At 47.0% G+C, this 22,778-nt stretch overlaps 7 protein-coding genes across 11 annotated transcripts; 2 read left to right on the top strand and 5 right to left on the bottom strand.

Annotated features, from left to right (window-relative positions):
• Nucleotides 1-13: 13 nt before the first annotated feature.
• On the bottom strand, nucleotides 14-4,146 carry LOC6734547 (structural maintenance of chromosomes protein 2). The gene is made up of 7 exons (XM_002081520.4): nucleotides 3,850-4,146; nucleotides 3,479-3,790; nucleotides 2,687-3,416; nucleotides 2,203-2,630; nucleotides 1,876-2,145; nucleotides 1,625-1,818; nucleotides 14-1,571 (listed from the first exon to the last, which is right to left on the bottom strand). The coding sequence occupies exons 1-7, from the start codon at nucleotides 4,015-4,017 to the stop codon at nucleotides 137-139; spliced, it is 3,537 nt and encodes a 1,178-aa protein (XP_002081556.2). The 5' UTR covers nucleotides 4,018-4,146; the 3' UTR covers nucleotides 14-136.
• A 121-nt stretch (nucleotides 4,147-4,267) lies between these two features.
• On the top strand, nucleotides 4,268-5,415 carry LOC6734548 (DNA excision repair protein ERCC-1). The gene is made up of 2 exons (XM_002081521.4): nucleotides 4,268-5,010; nucleotides 5,069-5,415. The coding sequence occupies exons 1-2, from the start codon at nucleotides 4,420-4,422 to the stop codon at nucleotides 5,255-5,257; spliced, it is 780 nt and encodes a 259-aa protein (XP_002081557.2). The 5' UTR covers nucleotides 4,268-4,419; the 3' UTR covers nucleotides 5,258-5,415.
• LOC6734549 (probable cytosolic iron-sulfur protein assembly protein Ciao1) lies at nucleotides 5,308-6,520 on the bottom strand. The gene has a single exon (XM_002081522.4). It carries the CDS (start codon nucleotides 6,412-6,414, stop codon nucleotides 5,407-5,409), a length of 1,008 nt encoding a protein of 335 aa, XP_002081558.1. The 5' UTR covers nucleotides 6,415-6,520; the 3' UTR covers nucleotides 5,308-5,406.
• Nucleotides 6,521-6,885: 365 nt separating this feature from the next.
• On the top strand, nucleotides 6,886-8,973 carry LOC6734550 (Hermansky-Pudlak syndrome 1 protein homolog). The gene has a single exon (XM_002081523.4). It carries the CDS (start codon nucleotides 6,976-6,978, stop codon nucleotides 8,764-8,766), a length of 1,791 nt encoding a protein of 596 aa, XP_002081559.2. The 5' UTR covers nucleotides 6,886-6,975; the 3' UTR covers nucleotides 8,767-8,973.
• On the bottom strand, nucleotides 8,925-10,126 carry LOC6734551 (transmembrane protein 177). The gene is made up of 3 exons (XM_002081524.4): nucleotides 9,890-10,126; nucleotides 9,374-9,830; nucleotides 8,925-9,311 (listed from the first exon to the last, which is right to left on the bottom strand). The coding sequence occupies exons 1-3, from the start codon at nucleotides 10,060-10,062 to the stop codon at nucleotides 8,979-8,981; spliced, it is 963 nt and encodes a 320-aa protein (XP_002081560.1). The 5' UTR covers nucleotides 10,063-10,126; the 3' UTR covers nucleotides 8,925-8,978.
• Nucleotides 10,127-10,350: 224 nt separating this feature from the next.
• Nucleotides 10,351-12,271, bottom strand: LOC6734552 (U3 small nucleolar RNA-interacting protein 2). The gene is made up of 5 exons (XM_002081525.4): nucleotides 12,085-12,271; nucleotides 11,217-12,034; nucleotides 10,958-11,155; nucleotides 10,765-10,901; nucleotides 10,351-10,708 (listed from the first exon to the last, which is right to left on the bottom strand). The coding sequence occupies exons 1-5, from the start codon at nucleotides 12,136-12,138 to the stop codon at nucleotides 10,470-10,472; spliced, it is 1,446 nt and encodes a 481-aa protein (XP_002081561.1). The 5' UTR covers nucleotides 12,139-12,271; the 3' UTR covers nucleotides 10,351-10,469.
• Nucleotides 12,272-12,522: 251 nt separating this feature from the next.
• LOC6739433 lies at nucleotides 12,523-22,512 on the bottom strand. Of its 5 annotated transcripts, none has more exons than XM_039291619.2 (12): nucleotides 22,329-22,512; nucleotides 21,494-21,757; nucleotides 20,359-20,484; nucleotides 20,089-20,295; nucleotides 19,695-20,015; nucleotides 18,961-19,633; nucleotides 16,978-17,209; nucleotides 16,812-16,917; nucleotides 16,645-16,747; nucleotides 14,226-16,550; nucleotides 13,699-14,166; nucleotides 12,523-13,626 (listed from the first exon to the last, which is right to left on the bottom strand). In XM_039291619.2, exons 2-12 carry the CDS (start codon nucleotides 21,674-21,676, stop codon nucleotides 12,887-12,889), a joined length of 5,484 nt encoding a protein of 1,827 aa, XP_039147553.1. In that variant the 5' UTR covers nucleotides 21,677-21,757; nucleotides 22,329-22,512; the 3' UTR covers nucleotides 12,523-12,886. The 5 variants fall into 5 exon arrangements, with proteins under 5 accessions (XP_039147553.1, XP_039147552.1, XP_039147551.1 ...); XM_039291618.2 differs by having other exon boundaries at nucleotides 16,978-17,242; XM_039291617.2 differs by having other exon boundaries at nucleotides 16,978-17,257.
• Nucleotides 22,513-22,778: the final 266 nt, after the last annotated feature.

The following is a 22,778-nucleotide window of genomic DNA, read 5'->3' on the forward strand; positions in this document are numbered from 1 at the left end:
AATTGGACCCGCATTTAAGTATCTACTGAATTTAGTAAAAATGTTTATTATGCACAATTAAAATGAAAAAAAAAAAAGTTTTTGTATGATATTTGAGGAATTTTATTAAGTGATAAGAAATTAAACAAGTTCCATTTCATCGTTTGGTTGTCGCCTGTCTGCTGACCTGCCGGGTGATGGTGGACACACCCTCCTCGAAGAGAGTGCGGAACAGGACGTTCGCGTGGTTGAAAAGACCATCCTTGAGAGACACAATCAAAAACTGCGAGTTGGTGAAGTGCTGCTTTAACATGCTACCTATGTTTTGGGTGTGCGACATGTCCAGGGCAGCGTCCACCTCATCCAAAATGTACAAGGGAGCCGGCGAGAACTTAAGCATGGCCAGGACGAGAGATAGAGCCACCAAGGACTTCTGGCCACCAGAAAGTTCCCCGAGACTCTCCTTCCATATGCCATTGAATCCCACTTTAATCTCCAAACCGGTCAGACACCCATTGGTATGGACGGGATTGAGTTTCGCTTCAGCACCCGGTAAAAGGGAACTAAAGATCCCACTGAAGTTCGTGTTCACCTCGGTAGCGGCTTTGTTCAGCTGATCCTGCTCTTCTTCGTCCATCTTCACTATAATTTTCTTAATCTTCTCCTTGTCCATCGCCACAATGTTTCGCCGGCGCTCGGTCTCCTTGAAGTTCTCTTCCTCGCGATCCAGCACCATGATAGCGTTCATGTTGAGAGTGCGTTCCATTTTGTCCTTTTTCTCCTGCATCTTTGCCAGCTTGTTGCCTGCTTCGTGGGGGTCCTCCTTGCTGTAATCGTACCGGGTGTTCTTCATGCCAAAGCAGTTCTTCTCCTCCGGAATCCACGGATACTTGGCCTCGAGGGCTTCCATCCGTTTCTTTGCCTCTTTGGCATCCGAACTGATCTTTTTTTGTTCGTTCTCTTTTTTCTTCACCTCCAGCTCAATCTCCTGATTTTGTTTCAACATTTTCTCCTTCTTGACCAACTGATTTCGCATCTCCTTGTTCTGAGCGTTCAGTTTATCTTTCTGCTCCTTAATCGCCTGTTCGAGCTCCGTCACCTCGGACGCGGCACTGGAGCTATTTGCTTTTAGAGCGTCTAGCTCGGCCTTGAACTGTTCGAGGTTATCAATCATGTCCTGGTGCTGCTTTTTTGCAGTTTCGATACTTTTCTGCAGCTCAGTGATTTCCAATTGAAGAGTTTCGAACTCCTGCTCTCGCTTTTTCCAGTTCGCCCGAGATTTCTCCGCCCGTTGCTTGGTCACCTTGATCTCGTTGGTGGCTGCATTCAGCTCTCGCTCGCGATAACCCTTTGCATCTGCCAACTTCGCCTCGATATCCTTTATTTTGGCTTGCGAGGTCTTCTGCTTTTCACGGGATTCAATTATTTGCTGCTCTAGGGTCTTGACCCTTTCCCTCATTTCTTCAATTTCAGCCTGATTCTGCTGAAAGGTTGTTTGGGCCAACCTGTTCTCGCACATGGTTAGCTCGTGCTGTCGCAGGTCAAGATTTTCCTTCATTTTGTTGAACGTGTGGGCCTGGTTTTCAATGGATCTAAGAACAGATAGGCGTAAGTATTGGCAATGGAAAGTTACTCGTTTACCTACGCTATTTGCCTTTCTACTTGGGCTATCTCATTGTCGATCTCCCTGTACTCCTGTTCTATTTGCTTAATAGAGTGTAATTCTTCTAGGACGTTAGCACCTTTAGGAGCAGCACCTCCAGACACTGTGCCATGGGGATCGACGACATCTCCTTCCAAAGTCACTGAGCGACAATTAATACGTGGGTCGTAGCTGATCTATATAAAACAATGCATGTAAAAGATGTACAGAAAATAAATTATATATACACTCACTTGTTTGGCTACAATGAGGTCCTTGCAGATAAGGGTTCCGCCAAAGCAAAACTTCATGACAGGCTCGTAATAGCGGTCATAGTCAATCAGTGACATGGCCCATTGGACATTCTCGGCGCCCACTTTATTTTGAGCGTATTCTACTACATTTCTGTTTAACGAGCCAGATTGAATCTTGTTGATGGGAATCAAGGTGACACGACGCTGAAGATTGCCCTTCTGCAAGATCTTCTTGCTAGTCACATCATCGTCTGTCACGTAGCTATATAACTAACATAGAACTCGTGATTAAAGAAATAAATTCTTAAATCTGATGCAACAACTTACATTTCCGCCGGCTGTCTGGACTAGAGCCATGGAGTTTTGCATGTCCTTCACCTGGAACAACTTGCCTACCAAACCACGCACCTTTCGCCGATCAAAGTTTGGTTCTGGGTCCTGGTATTGCAGGTCATAGCGGGAGGCATTGCAGCGGTCCAGCTCTCGTTTCAGCTCACGCTTTCGCATGTGCAGATCATTGCGTCGCTGCTTTAGCTGCTCGAAATGACCGCCCTCGTAATTGAGACTTTGTAGCTGCCGTTCTAAGTTCTTAATCTCAACCACCAACTGATCATGCAGCTTCTTATCCTTTACATAGGCAGCGTCGTTAGTCTGGGTCTCACCCTCACGCTGTTTCAATACGCCACGCGTATGACGCAGCTCGATCTCTGAGGTCTTAATGGTGGTCTGTGCCTCGCTGAACTGCTCCTTGGCAACTAAAAAGAGAATATAGGTAATTAAAATGATTTAGTTTTATCCCCGACAGACATACCTATCAATTGTTCTTGCAGTGTAGAAGCTTCCCCATTTTCATTGGTGGAGAGTCCCTGCGAGACAGCCTCCATCTTCTTTTGGGCGTCCTCATAGGCTTTTGAATCTCTGGCATCTGCCTCCTTGAGGCTTTCAAATTCGCCTTGAACCTTGGCCATGTCCGCTTCTTTTTTAGCTAGGGCTCTTTCATCATCCTGAATATTTTTGAAGGCCATGCGTATCTTCTTCTCATCTTGCTGAATCGTTCCCTCGGCCGCCTTTAAGCTACCCGTAGCGGTAGCTTCTAGTGCCCGCTTTGCGCTGAGCTGGGTTTCGAGATTTTTGATGGAGCCACCCATCTCTGCGTCAATCTGCTGCTGCATCTCCTTCACGGAGTTTTCAATGCTCTCGACCTCTGCGAGGTTCTTGGCATGAGTGGCTTTGCAGTTCGCTATGCGATCCTCGATTTTGTGCTCATTGGCCTCCACCGTCTTGAGGGTCTCGCATTGCTTGAGATACTTGGCGGAGATGTGAATCCTGATGAGGAAGTCAATGTCGCGGCAGATCTTCTGATACTCCTGGTAGGCGGAGCGCTCTTGGCGCAGTTTAACCAGCTTTGGCAGCACCTCCTCGTCGAGCAAGACCTTGGTCTCCCGCACTTTGGTCTCCTTTTTCTCAATCAGGGTTTTGGTGGCATCTCGCTTGGTTTTGTACTGACTGGTTCCCGCTGCCTCCTCCACCATTGACAGAACCTTTGGGAAATATCTATGTTAGATGGAGAACTATTTATGGTTGTATCTTTCTGGCAACCCACCTCCTTGGGCTTCATATTTAGCACTTGCTGGATCTTGCCCTGCATGATCAGGAAGTTGGGATTGTTCACATTTAGCTGGATGGAGCAGAAGAAGTCCTGCACCTTCTTGTTCTGCACCAGCTTGCCATTGATGAGGAACTTGTTCTTGCCTCCGACAACCACCTGGCGCGTCACAGAGATCTCCCGGCACTTTTCGTAACCCTGCGGACACTGGGCGGGATTTGTGTTGTCAAACACAATGGTAACAGTGGCCTTGGTAATGCCCGCCTGCCCATTCTTGTAAACCAAATCCTGTAGAGCCGAAGCGCGCACCTGGTAGCATAGAGAAAAGCGTTGAACTCCGGGCCCAGACATGTCCAATTGGTACTCACATTCTGGAGATTACTAATTCCCAGTACGAAACAAATGCTATCCAGGATGTTTGACTTGCCGGAGCCGTTTAGACCCGTGATAGCCGTGAATTCCGGGTCGAATCCTTCTATCTCCGTTCGCCGGCCATAGGATTTGAAGCCGTCGAGCACTAGCTTCTTAACATACATTTTTATGCGAAGCGGTTTTTCCAATTCCTGGCGTTCTTTTCGTTTAATTCCGCGTCAAAAATTTGCCGCAATTAGTGTGACCGTGGCACGGCATCTGAAGTACATATCGAAATGTCAGGGCAGGAATGATTTCGATTATAGTGCACTTAGTGACGAATTGCAATACACGGCAACAATTTAAAAATGCTGTGAACCCAATTAAATTCAGCTAAAATACTTATGTACGACTATAAAAAATTAACTCATTTATAGCTTCATTTTCTTATTTTAACGTCAAATACCTTATAAGACCATCGGAATTTTTTCAACAAATTGTGTAATAATTTAAGTTTTAAGTGCCTTCGTCACCTGATAATCTATTCGCACCTTGAGCTTTTCAGTTTGTTTTATTTAAACACCGAAATGGACGACTTTGACGATGATTCCTTTAACGATGTTCTGGGTGCCATGGAAATGCCTACTGCTGCAAAGCAACCCAAAGTAGATGCTCCAGCGGCCACAGCAGTTAATCCTGCTCCCAGCACCAGCACGGAACCTAGTGGTTCCGGCAGACCCGCACCCGGCAAGCCGGCATCGAATCCGCACTGCGTCCTTGTTCACAGCAAACAGCGGGGCAATCCCATCCTGAAATCCATACTCAATGTTCCGCTGGAATTTCGCGACGACATCGTACCCGACTACGTGGTCGGTCGAACATCCTGCGTGCTGTACCTCTCGCTGAAGTACCATAATCTCAATCCCGACTACATCTGCCAGCGTTTGAAGGCTCTGGGCAAGATGTATGAGCTGCGTGTACTACTAGTCCAGGTAGACACACCAGAGCCGAACAATGCTCTCAAGAGCTTGACGAGGATATCACTGTTGGCCGACCTGACCATGATGTTGGCCTGGAACGCCGAGGAGGCGGGCAAAATCATTGAGACATACAAACAGTTCGAGAAGCGCCCGCCAGATTTGATCATGGAGCGGGTGGAGTCTAATCCACATCAGAAGGTACGCATGACGAAATTCCCAGTATCGCCATTGTAATGCAATATCCAAATGTCCATAGCTACTCGCTGCTCTCACCAACATCAAGCCGGTGAATAAGACTGATGCTGCCGCCCTGCTGCACACGTTTGGCAACCTGGGCAACATAATCAATGCCAGCGAGGAGCGACTTTCCCAGGTGATGGGACTGGGTCCCCGGAAGGCCAAGAAGCTGTACAAAACCTTGCAGGAACCGTTCCTCAGCAAATAGCAATCTATATTAGGTGTAATGCATCCCATAATCGTGTATAACACACTTCATTCATCATTTGAATACTTTAATTTGTTATTACGCAGACACTGTACAAAAATTAAGTTCCTGGATTACCCACTTAAATATACCAAACAATAATCGTTCTGTTACTCGGACACTTTCCAAATTTTAATGGTGCCATCATCGCTGCAGGATATCAATTGCCCGGCCACCACTGGATTCCACTGCACCGAGTTTACGTCCTGATCGTGAGCACCTTCCTCAGCGGTTATCTGCTCGAACGTGGGTTCGTCTGGCTTGGAGTCGCTGGTCTCCTTGAAGATGCGAATACCGTCGTCGCCACAGGCAGTCGCTATCAGACCTGTAAGCTTGCACCAGGACACGTCGTAGATAGCCCGCGAATGCTGGCCAGACACTGTGCATACGCACTTCCACACGGTTTGCTGTTCGGGCGTAGCCACTCCGGCTGTATTACCCGGATGATAGGCCTTCCAAATCTTTATTGTGGTGTCGTCGCTACAGGAAACCAGGCGCTCGCCATCCGCATCGAAGTCAATGCCCCAAACCGTGCTCGTGTGGGAAGTAAGAGTGGCTGTGCAGTCCCAGTCGTTGTCTATGGGCTCCTCTGCGAACATTTTTATGGTATTGTCGTACGAGGCGGAGGCCAAAACATCCTTGGTCGGATGCCACACCACTCGCTTCACGTCCTGTGTGTGCGGGTTCAAAACGGCGGCGCACTCGAACTCATCATCGCCGGCAACCTCCCAGATCCAAACGGACTTGTCCCGCGAACAGGTGGCCAGTAGTCCGCCGGATCGCGACCAGCTAACGCTCTTCACTTCGTTTTCGTGACCCTCCAATGTTGCGTTGCATTCGAATTCTCCCGAGGATTTCGACCAGATCGCCGTTGTGGCATCAAAGCTGGCTGAGGCCAAGTACTGACCACATGGGGACCATCGGATCTCGCGAATTGTGCGCTTGTGGCCGTCGGATAGAATGGTCTTTGTGCTCCAAGTGTTCCCGGTCAGCGACCAAATGCGGATGGCTTTGTCCTCGCCACACGAGGCGAATACGTTGCCCTTAGGATGCCATGCCACTCCCCAGATGCGCCCCTTGTGGCCCTGCAGCGTGTGTTCCAAAATTAAACGTCCCATTGATGGTCAAGTGCTGTATTAGTGGACAAATCACTGTCTGTCCAAATAATGATAACATAAGCGCATGTCGCAAGAAGAAGAATGTCAGCTGTCGTCAGTGTGGGCAAACGTACTGCAGAAGTCGTTCATCTAGCTTTATTTGTCAATCGCGATAAAATCATATTTTAAAATCTTAATATCAATTGTGTTCTTCATATCTTAACATTCAAGAAAAATAAACATGTTAATTAATAAATAAATTTAAAAATGCATACATTATAAATGTTCAATACTAAGTAACTCAACTGAGCTTCCTGCTAAAATAAACGCAATTTTAATTGGCAAAAGCATTTAATTAAATGACTTCGGATAATAATAACGAGAATACTAGGTTTTAAAAGATAAATCTGGCTTGAAAAGCTTTGATTTGCTCAGAGCTGATTCGCTTTAGTGTTGTGAAACGCTGACTTGTAGTCTTCACCTTTTCTTATCAGAAAGCACACCGAATTCCGTTACCCAGCACCAGTGACACTGGTGAAAGTTTTGTTGTGTATTTGGTGTTTTGCCAATGCTGATAAGAAAATGAACGGCCTGATTGTGTTTAACAGCGCCAACGATGTTGTATACCAGAAGCTCAACGAGCCGCTGGCGCAGAAGATCCGGAGTGTGGCCACCACCCAGGGTCTGCTCCAGTCCGGCGGCTCACTGGACAGCAACATACTGCTGCAGATTTTCAGCCCCATCGTTGGATCTCAGCGGATAATGCAGTGCCAGTTCGATAATGCCTACTCGAGCCTGCAGTGTGAGCAAGGCTTCAATTTGGTGTTCGGCGAACTACTCGGCTTCACCTTTCTGAAGATCGGACAGATACCCGTGGAACTGCTGGGTCGCCAAATGGGTGTGGCCATTACGCTGACACGCTATTGTTACGGCGCCAATTTGTTTGCCGCCCAGGCTGGGGCCATGCAACAGGAACTGCTGACGCAATGCCTCGACTGCTATGAGACGTTGTTGTGGGAGGAGGATCAGACGTACCTGCTGGAGGCCATGCCCAGGCTGCTGATCAACACGGAACTAAAGAGGACGGTGCATCTGACGCTGGACGCCACGCTTGAGCACTTGCGCCAGCTGGGACTGCCCCGAGCCCACGCCCTGTTGCTCGTTTCCAACAAGCTGGTGGCCGCGAACAGCACTCGACAAGCTCTGCCGCTTGCTGCCGCCGACCTACTCTTCCTCAGCCTCATGTCACGCGCACTCCAGGCGCCAAAGTCCCCGTCACAGCGAGCAGTAGCTGTTTTCCTTCAGGGTGTCTCCCACGATGTGAACTCTGGCTGCGTTCCCAGTATTGTGCACATCTCGCGCCTGCATGGCAACCAAGTTCTCCTGCAAGTCATCGAGTACGCCCACATGCCACTGACCAGCTGCATCTACGATTCCTTTTTTGTGCTTCAAAAAATCGTGGCCGTTCAGCATCAGGGCGATTCGGATGCCCTAAAGCCCGCCTTCGAGAACCTCGAATCGTTTATTGTGCAAGCCCTAACAGCTTTGAAGCGATACCTGAAGCAGCGATCGGAAACCGAGGACCTAGAGAACTGCACGAAGAAGTTCGCCGCTAAATGGGAGAATCTTCGCAAGATGTACACTGAGTACTTCAAGAACTTTGAGCGGGAGCTGCTGGTGAGGATTGAGTCGAATTTGCCCTCGTTCGGAGAGGAACTGAAGCAAATATTCACACTGGCCTGCTGCGACAGCTCAAGTGTCCACGAGCTGGATCAACTCTCTGATACAGCAGCGAATGTGGAAGCCAAGCTACTGGAGTTCGCTGAATTTCTGGCCGTTAAGGCCACTCGCAACATATCCATTGATGCTTACTTGGAGGATTTCCCGGGTCTGGTGCACTTCATGTACGTCAATCGCAGCCGAGGACAAATGCTTGCTCCGGATCTGCGACCCAACCAGCTGGTGCCAAAGACAAAACTCTGGAGCATGGTGGAGATCGCGAGGAATTACCTTAAGAAGGGCCAGACCACAGTGATGTGGAAGGATAAGGCATTCCATTACTCGTACTTCCTCTGGTTCGAGGACATGTCTGGTGGCGTTCTCAGTTCCGTCGTGGATTTGGAGCACCACTTTCTGTCCACAGGAGCAGCCAGTGGCAACGGTTCGAAATCCCCAACAGAACCAGGTGCTCTTACAATGGATTACTACCACGATCTGGCGGAGTTGTGCTTTCCCAAGCTGTCACCGGCCAAAGTGCGCGTCTACGAGTTGTATTGCATTCATCTGGGTCTGGTAACCGCCACATGCGCCGTGGAGCATGCCCGTCGCCTGGTGGCCACCATCAGCGATGTTGTAGGCGAGGAAGCGTTTTAAGTGCATTGGCCATTGGCTATCCTATCATTCCAAAGTTATAACATGATTTCTAGTCAATTTTCGTGACTCCTAGGCGAGATAATCCAATCGAAATTTTGTTAGGTTAAGGACAACTATCATCCACTGTTATAGGCTACACAACAAAGATATTTGTAAAGTTATTGGAAACATATTTTCTTCAATCGGTAATAAAAACGTAACAACAAAGGTGTTTACTCCGTTTCAGGCTGTTGCGCCTTCTTGAGTTCCTCCAGCTTCTCCAGGAAGAAAGATTTTCGTGCTGTTAGCGGCATGGACTTTTGCCGAATCAAATAGTTTTCGTTGCCTAGGGCAGTGTAAATGTCACTTCCAATCAGCTCTCTCAGCGCGATATTCTTCTTTAGATGTTTGTCGTAAAAGCTAGCTCCAGCCGCCACAATTTGGGGACCCATCGTGGCCAGTCGCTGGTCAATCTCAGCGTCCGTGGATACCTGATTGTAGTCCTTCATGAAGGACCAGAGTCCTAAGCCGAACAGACCCAGAATGCTGTAGAGCACAAAACGCACCTGGTAGTTGAAAAACGGAAATCAGTTAAAGCTTTTAAAAATTAGGGAGGTTGAGAACTCACGCTTCCATGGCGGGCGAAGAGATCTAGCCGCAGGTTGAGGTAGTGACCCATGGTGTACACCATGAGAAAGCTAACGCTGGGAAAGATGGAGTTGAGCAGTACCCGATGGGTTTGCATCTGCAGAATAGCCTTGCTCAGACCGAAAATCTGCTCATCCTCATTCAAAACGATGGCATCCTCCAGCAGCTTTCCACTGGGAGAACTCCAGTTGATCTGTTTGTCTCTAAACCGAATGTCTGCGCGCTTAATCTCCTCCGGACTGTCGTATCCATAGTTCACCGGTATGCCCAAAGCGCCTCCAAATCGCAACTTAGTGGTGCCCGCCTGAAAAACATCGAATCCGAAGACGGTGAAGGGCTTCACGAACTTTCGCTCAAACGGCGTGACGCCCAGCTGATCCAATGCCTTTTCCAGGCGCTGCTGCACTGCCTCCGGCACTGGACGCCCCACACCGTACCTATTAAAAGAAGTGGCATGTTAGAATCGCTTCCAGTCACCAAAAGTTTTCTCACCCACTGGTAGCATTGCACGAAATCGCGGTAATATTTCAGCCCGAATGTGTGCGGCAGGAAGTTTCCAAGAAAGAGGCCCACTGTGGTGGCTCCCGCCGCGTAGAACACGAGTTTTCGCCCCCTTTCAGTCTTAAAATAGGAGAAGAATCCTCCACCGGCTTTTGTTTTCGGCAGCATATTTCAGCACTTGTTGTTTTGTAACAGGGCCAGTGTGACCATGACTAGCTATTGAAAGTTGCCAACACTAAGGAACCATTTGCGGTTATCACAAAACGGATATCGGTTTTCGAAAAAATATTTGAATTAATGGAAATAGACGACCAGATACCCCTTACTTAAATATAAGGAGTGGTAGTGATACATTTTTATTTAAGAAGGTTTTTAAATCCAATCTAAGGCAATTTTATTAGAAGAAATATAGATATAGAAAGTTAAAAAAGATCCCGTTTATAAAGAATAATAAAATTTATATTTTTGAAAGTAAGAACTTTCAGCTAGAAGATACAAATGATCTTTATGTATATATTTTCAGGCCGTTTCTTGTTACAAAAACTATACAACTTTACTTAAGCTTAGAAGTTAACCTAACTGCTGGCCGCGCTCTGTAACTTAACGTCGACTACAACTACTTGGTTTTTGGCCTCCTTGAGTCGCCACCAGCGACCCAGGCGGTGCTCCTGTCCGGTGGCAACAAACAGCTTGCTGCCATCGGCATTGAAGGCCAGTCCGTTGATGAAACCGGCGATGGATATGCTCTGGATCAGTTGCATTTTACGCGTGTTGGGATTAGTCTGCCAAAGACGGACGCAACCGTCACAAGAGCCTAAAAACATAGATATTTAGTAATAGTTCGTGGAAAGAAATATACGCAATCCCCACCTGTTGCCACTAAATCCGTGTTGACCACCACAGCAATAGCGGTTATCCAGTTGGCCACGCCATTCTCGCCCACTCCGTGCGCCAGTTGCGTTGTGCAAATGGGTTTCTTTTTCAATGCGCTCCACAAACCGATTGCTCTGTAAAATGGTGTTGTTACTTCCATACTGAAATAGTTAGGGAATCTCCAACTCACCCATCCATGCCACCAGACACAAAATGCTCATCGTTGATGTACTTAACGCACTCAATGCTGTCTTTGTGTCCATTGTAGATCAGCTGCGATTCCTCTGTGATCTTCCAAATGCGCAAGGAGCAATCCGAACCGCCAGCGGTTATGGCGCGCTCTCGACTCAGTGCATCTATGCTAGTTACTGCCGTTTGATGACCGAATCTGAAATGAGAAGCTCGTTAAATGTCTGATATCAAGGGGGATTAACTAGCATATTACTCACAAACTCTCCACATAGGCCATCTCATCCAGGGACCAGATTTTCACCGACCGATCCTTGGCCGCCGAATACAAGTCATGTGTGCCTTTGCGAAAGACCAGACCTGCTACACTATCCCGGTGGCCTTTGAGAGTCTTAATGTGCTTCATCGTCTGGGGACACCAAATTTGAATGTGTGGACCACCTTCGGCCAAGGCCAGAAACTTCATATCGGAGGACAGGCATATGCTGATGACATGCGAGCGCCTTTTCTTGCCCGTTTCTGGTTCCTCGCGATGCGACAGCACGTCGGATTTCTCCAGCACCTTCCCCGTTTCCGTGCACCACTTAAGTAGGAACTGCGATTTGGCCCCGGTGTACAGGAATTTACCATCTGGACTGAGTGCCAGGGCACAGATGGGCGTGTGGTGGAGTTTGTGCTTGAGGATGCCGCTCGATTCGCAGGCTTTCAGGCTGCCAGCTATGTTCCGGCGCAGTTTTCCCACGCTATCCAAGTATTCCGTTTGCAAGCGCTGCTCCACGCTCTGGGCCAGCTCCCGATCCTCGGCGCGTTCCGCCTCCTGCTTCTCGATCTCCGACAGATACTGTTTGGCCAGACGCAGGCGCTTGTCCTGCGGCGTTTCCTCCTCGCCCTCGTCGGATGAAAATGCCAAGGTGTTGCCATCGCCGCCCAGATCGCTGTTGTACTCCTCATCGTCGCTGGCTATCTCCTCGTCCTCCTCCTTGGGACGGCGCTGCTTCTTTGGCACTGGTCCACTCGTCGCGGGCGCCGATTTTCCGCCTTTCTTGAGCGGCTTTCCTTTTGTTGTTGCTGCGGGATTCTTTTGAAAGCGTTACAGGTGCCGCTCTCTACGATGCTTGATTCACTTACCTTGCGCTTCTTTGTGCCCTTGGCGCCTGGCTTGAGGAAGAAGGAGGACGACATCGTGGAAAGTAACTAGTTGCGCGGCTTTAATTCAATATTTCTCATAAAAAACTTAATTTAAACGAAGAAACGTGCCCACGTGCATATAACAAGGCGCGTGTCCAAATTTAGTACTTTTGTGAAATCAGCTGTTTAGCGAGTGCACACCAAAAGGCTGAGTGCTACGAAACTGTGAGTCAGCACGGCCACCCTAAAATGCGCGGCAAAATTATATGCAAGACAGAATATTTAAAATATTAAAATTAAACCAAGTTAATTTGTCATCGAGAAAGCAGCTTCAAATAAAAAACCAAGGAGGTTAGCTTGAATATATATCTTTATTTGTTATATATAGATTATTAATGAACTAAAAACTAAAAATCATAATTAAATCAATTAAGTATGTGCTTTTGAATTCATTTTGTTTATTGTTTCCTCCAATGGGCATAAAAAAATTACATATGTATTAGTTAAGCTTGTTGTTGGTGGTCAAAGTAATGTGATTGGCTTGCTGGTGCTATAAATTTATCACAAATTTATGTTATTCTGCAAGTGGTTTTTATTCTTGTTTTCGGTAATAATTTATGTATACGAATGTGAGCGCGCCGCGTCGAAAAGGATTTGAATACCTACAGATCGCGGCGAGGCATCGCTCTCCGGCGGAGAACGTCCCGTTGGCTATCTAAAACTAAGTAACGTGTAAAAGTAATCGTAGTAAAAACGTATTAGGAATATCGCCCGGTACCTCCACTCAGGCGGCCGATTTGATTTACATGATCGAGCACAGGCCCGAAGTTTCGATGCCGTTATGCACCTTCTTCGTCCGCTTCAGCGCCGCGTTCCGCAGCGCCGGCTTTTGCTCCACGACGGGCTCCGGATCCGGATCAACTGTGGCGAGCGGCGGAGTGGGCGACTTCAGGCTGCCCGTCTCCGCCGAAAGCGAAGCAGCTGGTGTGGAGGATGCGGTTGAAGTAGTGCTTCGGCTGCCATTGCTGCTGCTGCTCGCGCCGTAAGTGCTGCCAATTACCGAGATCGAGTTGATTACGTTGGAGGGCGTGCTGGTCGCAATCTTGGGCACGAACGTATTGCCGCCGCACAGCACTGGAATGGTGGAAATGGTTTGAATGGCGTTCACCTGCTGGACAGGGTCTCCTGCTCCGGATGCACCGCCAGCTGCTCCTGATCCACCGATGACGCTTATGGCCGAGACTTGCGAGTCCGTTGTCGTGGTGTTGGAGGCACTATTATGACTATTACTACTCGTATTCTTAGTGATATTTATCTTTATTTTATTAACTATGCTAGCCAAAGGTAACGCCGGACCCACTGCGCTCAGGTTATGCGTGGCCTCCTGCTTCTCGCCATTCAATTCCGCATCCGTATCGGCGTTTGCATCACCCTGCTCCACCTCGTCCGCCTCATTGGCGGGCAGTGAGAGCGAGGTCACCGATGCTGGCCGCTCGATGGTGGCCGGCGAGGCTGACGAGCCGATGGTGTGTGTTTGAGTTTCTGCCAGGATGCCAGATGATTGAGCAACTAATGTGATACTGAGGACAGGAAGGTACAGGTTTGGAAACTTACCGCTGCTGTGTATGGAGATCTCGTCCTCGGGCAGAGGTAAAAGCGAAACCACTGTGCCCACGTCTTCGAATCCATCATCCTCGTCCTCTTCATACTCATCCTTGGGCTCCTCCTTGATCTTTACGTTCAGTAGCGCCGCCCTGGTGGCCTCATCCTTCTCCACGTATGTGTCCAGATCCGTGAAAGGAATGTTCGGCTCTTGGATCTCGACATCCGATTCATTGGCCGATTCGTTTTGCTGCTGTTCACCGAGCTCAACCTGATCTTTCTTCGGTTCTTTGGTCTCGAAGTTGGACTCTGTTTTGTCCTGCGACTCGGTGCCCATGTCCGCACGTGTCACATTGCCCGGAACGTACTCGTCCTCATCGTCGTCGTCGACGATTTCCGTGACACTTGGCTCTTCATTGGGCAGCACGATGACATCGTCATCGTCGTCTTCAAAAATGGCCTGTGATGTTTTTGGCATACCTATCGAAAACAGATTTAGTACATACCGTCTTATTTGCATTCATTAAATCTAAACCCACCTTCATCTTCATCATCCTCCACTTTGATCAGTGTGTCCATGGCATTGTCATCGGTGTTGTTCATGTCCACGTCCTGGTCGGACTTTATCTCCGCTGGAGGATTCAACGAGGCCTTGTAGTCCTCGTAGCATAGAGGATGATATATCTTATCTTCCACACGAATAGCGCTACGCAGATGCCACTCCTCGAGCTCTTCGTTGTAGAACTGCTCGAATTTCTCGTGGCACATGTCACAGCAGTGATCCACATCATCCTTTCCAGCAGCACACGTTGGCACGGGCGAATCCAGGGAGCGTTGTTGGGAGAGCTCCTCAAGGGCCTCAACGCCACCCGGCTGTCCCTGAGCCTCCAGGAAGTTCTTCTCTCGCTCCTCCACATCTTCGATTTCTTCATATTGCCGCCAGTCGTTGAGATCGTAATACCATTTTCGCGAAGTGGCTTTCCTAGTGGAATCCCGCTCTCTACGGTTCTGTCGGAAGTGCCAGTCCAAATGTTGGCTGTACTTAATTGTTTGCTCTGGCGGGAAACGCACTCCACAGCTGCTGCACTGCATTCCCAGGTAAAGAACGGCCACCACAGCCGCCTGGCGTGTCTTGATGGACTCTGGCTTGCGGAGATCGATGCGCTTGATCGGCTCCATGGGGGGACCAGCAGGCAGTGTAGCAGGCGCAGCGGCTGCAGATGCAGTTGAGGGTTCGGTGGCAGAGGCGGTTGGCTCTTTGGCCACCGATGAGTCTGCAGCAGGCAGAGTTGGTGCTGTAGCTGCACCACCAATGATTCCAGACGAGACAAGCTTTTGGAACAAATCATTAATGTTCAAGCTCTCCAGTGCAGCGGCTGCTGCTGGAAGGGAAATGGGAGCACCAGCAACTGGGGCGGGCTTCGGTTGCTCCACCACTGGCGGTGGTTTCACAATAATTGGCGGCGGCTTGGGAGGCTCTGCAGGAGCATCAGTCTTAATGTACACCATATCCGCCACATGGGTTTTTCCTGCAATGACTCCTTTGGGCAGCGTTCCAAACCTAATGAAGCAGCTGCGACCGCCGTTCAGCATCATTCCTTTTGGAAGACCACCATACTCCATCTTCTGCAGCTGCCCGTCGAGCAAAGCATATTGGAAACTGTCCACAAACTGCAGCGAATGCTGCTCGGCGCCCAGCTGGAAGGTCTGCTGTCGGGCGTCCAGAAAGAGCGGCACTATAGTATGCGCATCTACAATCATATTGATTTTGCCCACAACCAGATCCCTTCGCACTCGCCCAATGTCCACGTTGGGCGGTGGACCCTCAGCCTTGATTATATGCAGTTTGTTGCCAATGGGCACGGATACGGCCGGACCGCCAAAGTAGATCTCGTACCAGTGCTCGTCAATGTAAAGTTCGCGCGATGGGAAGCCAAACCGAATCCGGTGAAGCTGTCCATCCAAGTGGAACGGCTTGTAATCGTCGTTGAAGCAAAGTGGTAGCGGTTCATTGTGATCAATGAGGATCACTCGCTGACCCGGCTGGAAACCAATTTCATGCGGCTGATCGCCATCCATGAAAATGATGGCCACCTGGTTGTAGAAGCGTATCTCCTTGGAGCCACCGTCGATCGTGATGCTTCGCACTACATCAGCCATGGGATTGTCAAGGGAATTTATGGCCTTGGTCATGGTCACCGGTGGCACGGGAGGCATACTAATCATCGACGGCGGTTGTGGTGGCGGCGGAACTGCGGACTGGGCCAACACCATGGGTGGTGGCTGCTGCCAGGGCATGCCACGGAATCCAGCCTGAGGCTGAACGGGCAATTGGATACCGGCCCGCTTGTTGTTGTTATTATTGTTATTGTTGACATTGGCCAGTTGCCAGGCAGTGCGTTGTGCTGCCCCTGCATCCACTTGCTCGCCCCATTTGGTGGGCTTGCGACGTTTCATCTCCCTCTTGGTCTTATCCCGTTTGTTTGAGGGCTTCTCCGGGGCAGCTGCCGGCTGATCATCGTACCTGGGCGATCCATCGCTATGCGGTGAGCCCGAAGTATGATTTTCGTTGCCCTTCAGCTTGGGAATACGTTTGCGCAGCACTGCATCCCTGGCCGCATTGCGCTCGAGATCGTTGTCTCGGCGCCGGGACTCTTTTATTTTGCTATTCTCATTGATGACCACTACTTTTTGAACCAGATCCTTGTACTGTTCCTGATTCATGCCGTGATTCTCATACATCTCCTGCGCCTGGCTGAGAATGGTGCGCACCTTCTCGTCGTGCGCCTCCTGCGAATCGTCGTTGACTTTAAGCTCCGCCAGCTGCTTAAGGCGTTGGGACACGGCCTGATCCTTGGATTTGTCTAAAGGGGAGAGATAAAGTAGGTCAAATTTTAGCAAAGTATTCAAAACACTTTTATAAGGTTTCAAAGCTGAAACTATACTGTGATTACTTACCAGACTTTCCCTGCTTATTCTGGATTCGAGCTGAGTTAGCCAACTTGGCGCGCAGCTCCTCCAACGTTGCCTTCTTGGGCGGTGAGCCGGATTTCTTTGTGGGCTGGGGAGCAAAGTAAAATAATTTAGCCTCACAATACAACAATCTAGACTCATGCCAATCCTACCTTGTCTAGCTCGCTTTCGTCCATAGAGTCGTCTTCGACAACAATAACTCCCGGCTTGACAACTAGAATCTCGCGTCGCAGGTCGACATCCTCACTGCCAAAGAGACTATGAAAGCCAAACGGTGTTAGCAAATATATGCCTGAAATACTTTGAAGTATTACTTACGCGTCCAGTTTGGTTGACTTGCTGCGCTTGTGTTGCGGCGGTTGCTCTTCACCGTCGATATGTGGCGGCAGTGCGTCGGCGGGACGTTTCTCGCCAGCACCGCAACCACCTTGCACCTGGAGCAACTTGTTAATCGACAGCTGCAGGGCGTCCGATACATTACCCTGCGAGGAAATAGACGAGGACGACGGACTGGGCGACGATTGCCTGACTAGAGATGCCGCTGGTGTTCCTGAAGTCGTGGGATTTGAGTTGAGCATTGATACTGTTGATAGATTCGCTGTAGACTTTTCTAATTTATTAAACTGTTTTTGTATTTTGAACGACACTTTTGCGGGCAATTTGGAAGTGGACGCGGCTGATGGGGAGGCGTTGGAGGCGCCACTAGCTTGTATTATTGTGCTGCTGATGTGACCGCTAGTTGCATCCTTATGGTCGAGGCTATCCACTGAGTCGAATGTCGGAGGAGGCGGCGTCTTTGGCCGCCTCAAGTCAATGTCCATACTCGATACATCTATAATCGGCGGACTTGGAGGAGCTGGAGGATGGCCTGGTTCGAGTATTTGAAATGTAGCTAGAAAATTGATTTTGCTTGTGGACTAACATTTTCTTTTCTTACGGCAGAGGAAGGTAGTTTATCAGATAAAAGCAAGAGGATAACAAAACGTGAATTAAACTAGGCAGAGAATTATAAGCAAAGAAAATCGGGAAACGGGATGGAAAATCATAACGAAATTATAAGGAGGACACAACAGGGCCAACAAACACCAGGCACAACAATCAGGCTAGAGAAACTGATGGCAACTAATGCATAAATAATAACTTAAAGAATCCACGGGCTCCGTTGGGGAACCAATGCAAAATCTAGGTTAGACTATAAGAATATAAATAGTAATTAAAATTAATTAAATGGGATAAAAGTGCCGTTCTACAAATACAAAACAATATAAATACATATGCAACTTCAACACTAGCTGGCTTGTATATACATTAAAGCCAACTACAACGTATGCTTAAAATAAAAGTAAACTTAATCTGGTTCTAGATGTTCCATAGACTTGGATTTTAGTTTAAAAATGGTTGTTCACTTCGGGTTTACACGCTTGTTAACAGGAAATTAAAACTGCAGTCTTTATTTTATTGAGTTTCTCTTCATCTAATAATTGTTTATCAATAGGAAGTTTAAGGTACAAGAAATACTTCACATTTAAATCATTTTCTTGGTTTATTTTTGATTCGCTTTCAATTTAGTTGTACTTATTGGTTTGACATTCACAAATCGAAAATCATTTTCAAAATCACACCAAAGGCGGCACCTGGCTACATTTTGCATTAATTAAAACAACTTGGAATGCAAAAGGGTTTCAACACATTTTATTTACACTTTGCTTTCGATTCGATAAAACTTTTTAGATTTTTCTAAACGACGCTTAAGTATTTATAAGAAAAAATATAGCATAAATATGTAATTAATGGTTGGCGATTAGTTGCCTTAAAACGAAACAAATTTCCCGCTTCCCAAAAAAACTGGGCCAAAAAACAACGAAGTAAGAACCAAATTTCAGCAGTTAGTGGAATCTTTTTATAGACATTTTGTGTCAATAATGTTGATCAGTAAGTAATACTGGCAAGGGTAGATTTTATAACCATCTCAAATTGTTGTCCAGTAGTAATTTAATATGATCTTTATCAGAATTCAAGCAAAATCTATAGATTAACATTCCATTGTTGGGAACGCCACTTGGGTATCACAGTTGTACTTATCACAGACTTCGGTTAGAGTTGAGCAGAAGATTTCCACTTGTCAACCACATACGGTCCCAAAAACCCGCCCTTCCACCAACCTAAGCCATCGAGTGCCGCCATTCTGGTTGATATTTTCTAAATTTTCAACTAAGCTGTCTGTAGCTCTAGGTTCCAAGTCAAACCAGACTTGGTTGTTTGCTAACAAGTGTGAGATTAGAATTAAAAGTTGTTTCTTACGTTTCTCTAAATCTTTTGGTGCTTTAGCTGATGCTGCGCCCGCCAGTGGTAAGGATGATGGGGCAACTGCCCTGCTCTCTGGTGACTTGCTTCGAACTCCGGTGCGTAGGTCGACGTCCATAAAAACTGGAGATCGACTGCGGGATCGCAGAGAAGAGGTCTTTCCTCGCAACGAGGATGACTTGTGCGACGTGCTGCGCTTGGATTTGGATGGCGAGCTACTCGGTGAGCTGCTCTTGCGTTTCGCGGATCCCAGAGGTGATCCATTGCGAACATAGCGATCCGAATCCTTAGACGAGATCTTACCGGACCGCTTAACTGGTGGCTGGTTGGAGCTGCCTTGTGCCTTGTGCCGAACATCAGAGCCCGACGAAGATGTGGAAGCCGTGGAGCTCTTTGACTCACTTCGCTTGCGGCTCGACGAACTGCTGTGGCTAGAGCTTCCACTCTTTCCAGAACGACTGCTGCTGTTGCGTACAGGCGATTTGCTGCGCGACCGACTAGACTTCTGTGAGGAGCTCGATTTGGCCTCCAGCCGAGGATCGTTTCGTGCCGGCGCAGCTAGATTCGAGGACGCCGCATGCATTTGGCGCGCTAGTCTCGGATCTCGTTGGCGCACCGAGTTCAACAGTGCCGGATTGACGGGATTGACTTTTGGTTTATTCGCAAAATGCTGTAATTCCATAATTGAATTAGATTTTGTATAGCTTCCACTATCACATTTCAAAATTTACCTGCGGAGCCACTGGTACGTTATGCATTACGGGACCAACATTGCCCGATGCTCCTGCAGATCGCTGATTATGCGCTGCTAGAGCGGGATCCGTGATTGGTGGATGAATAGCTGGTGGAGTGGGGGCAGGCATAATAATCGGTGCTCCAGCTATCGCGTCAGTGGCTTGGTTCAGCTGAAGCTTCTGCTCCTCTAAATGCTTTTTGGTTTGCTCCAGCTCAAGTTCCAGTTTGCGCTTTTTGAGCTCAAGCAACTCACGAGTTTTTGCTTGCAAAATCTCCTCCATGTCGCTGGGCATTGTGGGGTTACCAGGAACCAAACCCTTTTTGATATTGAATAGATACATTGGTATAAATTGGTCCCGTTATGCATTAATAGTTATTTTGAGCACTCACCGGTTTTAAGAAATTCGGATTAACATGAATGGCCGGATTGACGTGAATTGGATGTTTGGCAGTAATGGGCCAGTTGCTATCTAGGCGCTTCACCTTAACGTCCAGAGCGTACATCTTGGATGGCGGGAACACCTCGTTCCAGGTCTGACGCAGGGCATACATGCGTTCCCGCACCTTTTCCAAAAGCTGCGACTGTGAGTGCTGGACCTGCAGGATTGAAATAACATTAATGAGCCATGGGATGGCATTAACAATATGAATTTTGCTTACCGATTCGAAGGCGTGGAGGAATATGTTGACTATGCACTGTCCAAACAATTGGACGTAGTTGCTTTTCACATTCTTTACTATCGAATCAATTAAATATAGTATGGGCAATTTAAATTCGGGCGCCACCTGTTAGAAGTTTAGTAAAATAGGTAAGAAATAAAGAAGAATAAGTGTCTACGGAACGTCGCTAGCGTAGATTCAAACGGATAGATTGGAAGAAAACTAATGAGACGGGCCGATGGACAACACAACAGCAGGGTCAGCGATCGTCCACCGAAGTCATCATCCTCATCTGCTGGTGGTGGGTGCCTCCATGCCAAGGCGGTCGAACTCAAACAAAATCCTAGCCTACAGAGAAATATTTCCCTAAGCATTGGGTGCTGAATGAGGAAACGCGGTGTCTAAGGATCTCAGAACATTAAGGGTTACAGTGTTGGCGTATGATGTTAGCGGTCTGTTCCCTTAGCCGAGTGAATGTGAATGAAAATCGCAGTGATAATGTGGCAGAAACAATGACTTTTACTAATCTTACGTATTATGGACATTTGTTTTTGTTTGGCTGCAGTTTTTTTACTTTTACCAAAACTTGCACTTTTCTTTTTGTAATACAAAAATTGCTGCACATCAATTTTTTATATTGATTGTAAGCAGTCAAGGTTTTTGTATAAAATAAAAGACAACTTGGTGACGATTGTTTAAGCATTTTCTCTTTTTATTTATTTTTCAATATTTTTTTAAGGTTGTTTGTTATTCCTTAGCTTTAAACTCTGGGATCCAAAGTAGAAAGAAATAAGAAACGAGGAGCAGGTTGGTTAAACTTCTTACCTTTGTAGATGATTAAAATCAGTCACGGTTTAGAACCCAAATTATGAGATATATACTAAGATTATTAGGAACCTATCTACCATTTGTGCCCAAGAGTTTGCAGAAAAAACCAACTGAAAGAACCAAGTCTTAGAAACGCATATGTGTGGCCTTCGCTGGGTTTCTCTGCAATCAAAGGGCAACCGTAATCAATAAACTGCACATTCTATCACAATTTCGATATGGAGAATCACTTTTAGTGTCGACCGTCTTTTAGCTGTGTGTAAGCTGGAGTGTCTTTGTTTTTAAGTAAATACGCTTTTGTTTTAACCTGGCTGATGTAATATTCCACCACTTTAACTATGATGTGGGCGTAGTTGATGTTCTCCTCGGCAAGCATCGTGAGCATATTGATCAATGGCTTGCTGTTGCAGTTGAGGTCCTGGAGACTGGACAGGTACTCCTCGCCGATCCTCCGCTCATCGTCGCGGCAGTTCTGAAATAGCTGCTCCATTGTGGACTTCGTATTCCAGATCTTGATCCGGATATTGATCAAGTTATTTGGTTTGAAGTAGTCGCAGTTGCTATGTTTTGACTGCAAGGGAATATATAACAAAGTAATTAAATGACATGAAAAGCAAGGGTAATTTGTGTGAAATAGTTTGATTTTGTGGTGGTATTTTGGATGAATAATGTATTTCGAATTAAGGCTGCGATGTTTGTTAGCAATATCTTCATCCACTGAAATCTTGAGCTAGCATTATGTTGCTAATACTGTACATAGCGTATCAATGGAATTCGTACCAGATGTAAACAATCACGCGCGTCCACAAACACAAGGTAATCTCTTACATATATACACACACACACACACACACGTATGGGATGACGACGAAAATTCAATATGGCGACCATGAGCATATTTTCGCATGTGTGGCCTGCCCGAACAAATTAACCAATAAAGTGCTTGTTTTTCCTTTCTGTACCCCGCATTTCACGCTTTCACGAAATAGTTACGTTTTAGTGCAAATGTCTCGATGCTTAAATTGATTTAACAAAGATTTTCGCAGACAAAGCCACGTTTGTGTTACCACCACATACACACGCGAGTTATCAGTTCGACTTTAAAGTACTTTTTTCACGTTGCAGAACATTTAAAAACATACCTTTTTAAGCTAATACATTTGTACAATCACTGCCAGACACCTTTGCGAAGAAAAAATTTCACAAATGCACTGGTACTACTTAAAAATTAGCTTTTGAAAACTCTCACGTAACAACTGCGATGTATTTTTGATGACTTACACTTAAAAGTGTGGCCGTCGACGTGAAATGGAAATTATACTTTTTATACAATTTTTATTTAAGCAAATATACTAAAAATATACCATTAAGGTATTTTTTGAGCATTGAACCGCATTGCCAGCCACTAAAAATGTTTAATTTTAAAGTTATTAATTAGTTTTAAATATGCAGGATAACTTTTTATAAAAGAAATGAATATCAGAAGTGTTTTGTTCTTTTTTGTTTTAATGCAATATGCAAACTATTCAATTTTATAAGCGTTGTCCATTTTAATTAATAAGCCGCCAGGTGGCGGTAGTGAGCGATCCGAA

Source organism: Drosophila simulans, chromosome 2R (assembly GCF_016746395.2).
Source record: "Drosophila simulans strain w501 chromosome 2R, Prin_Dsim_3.1, whole genome shotgun sequence".
Taxonomy (NCBI): Eukaryota; Metazoa; Arthropoda; class Insecta; order Diptera; family Drosophilidae; genus Drosophila; species Drosophila simulans.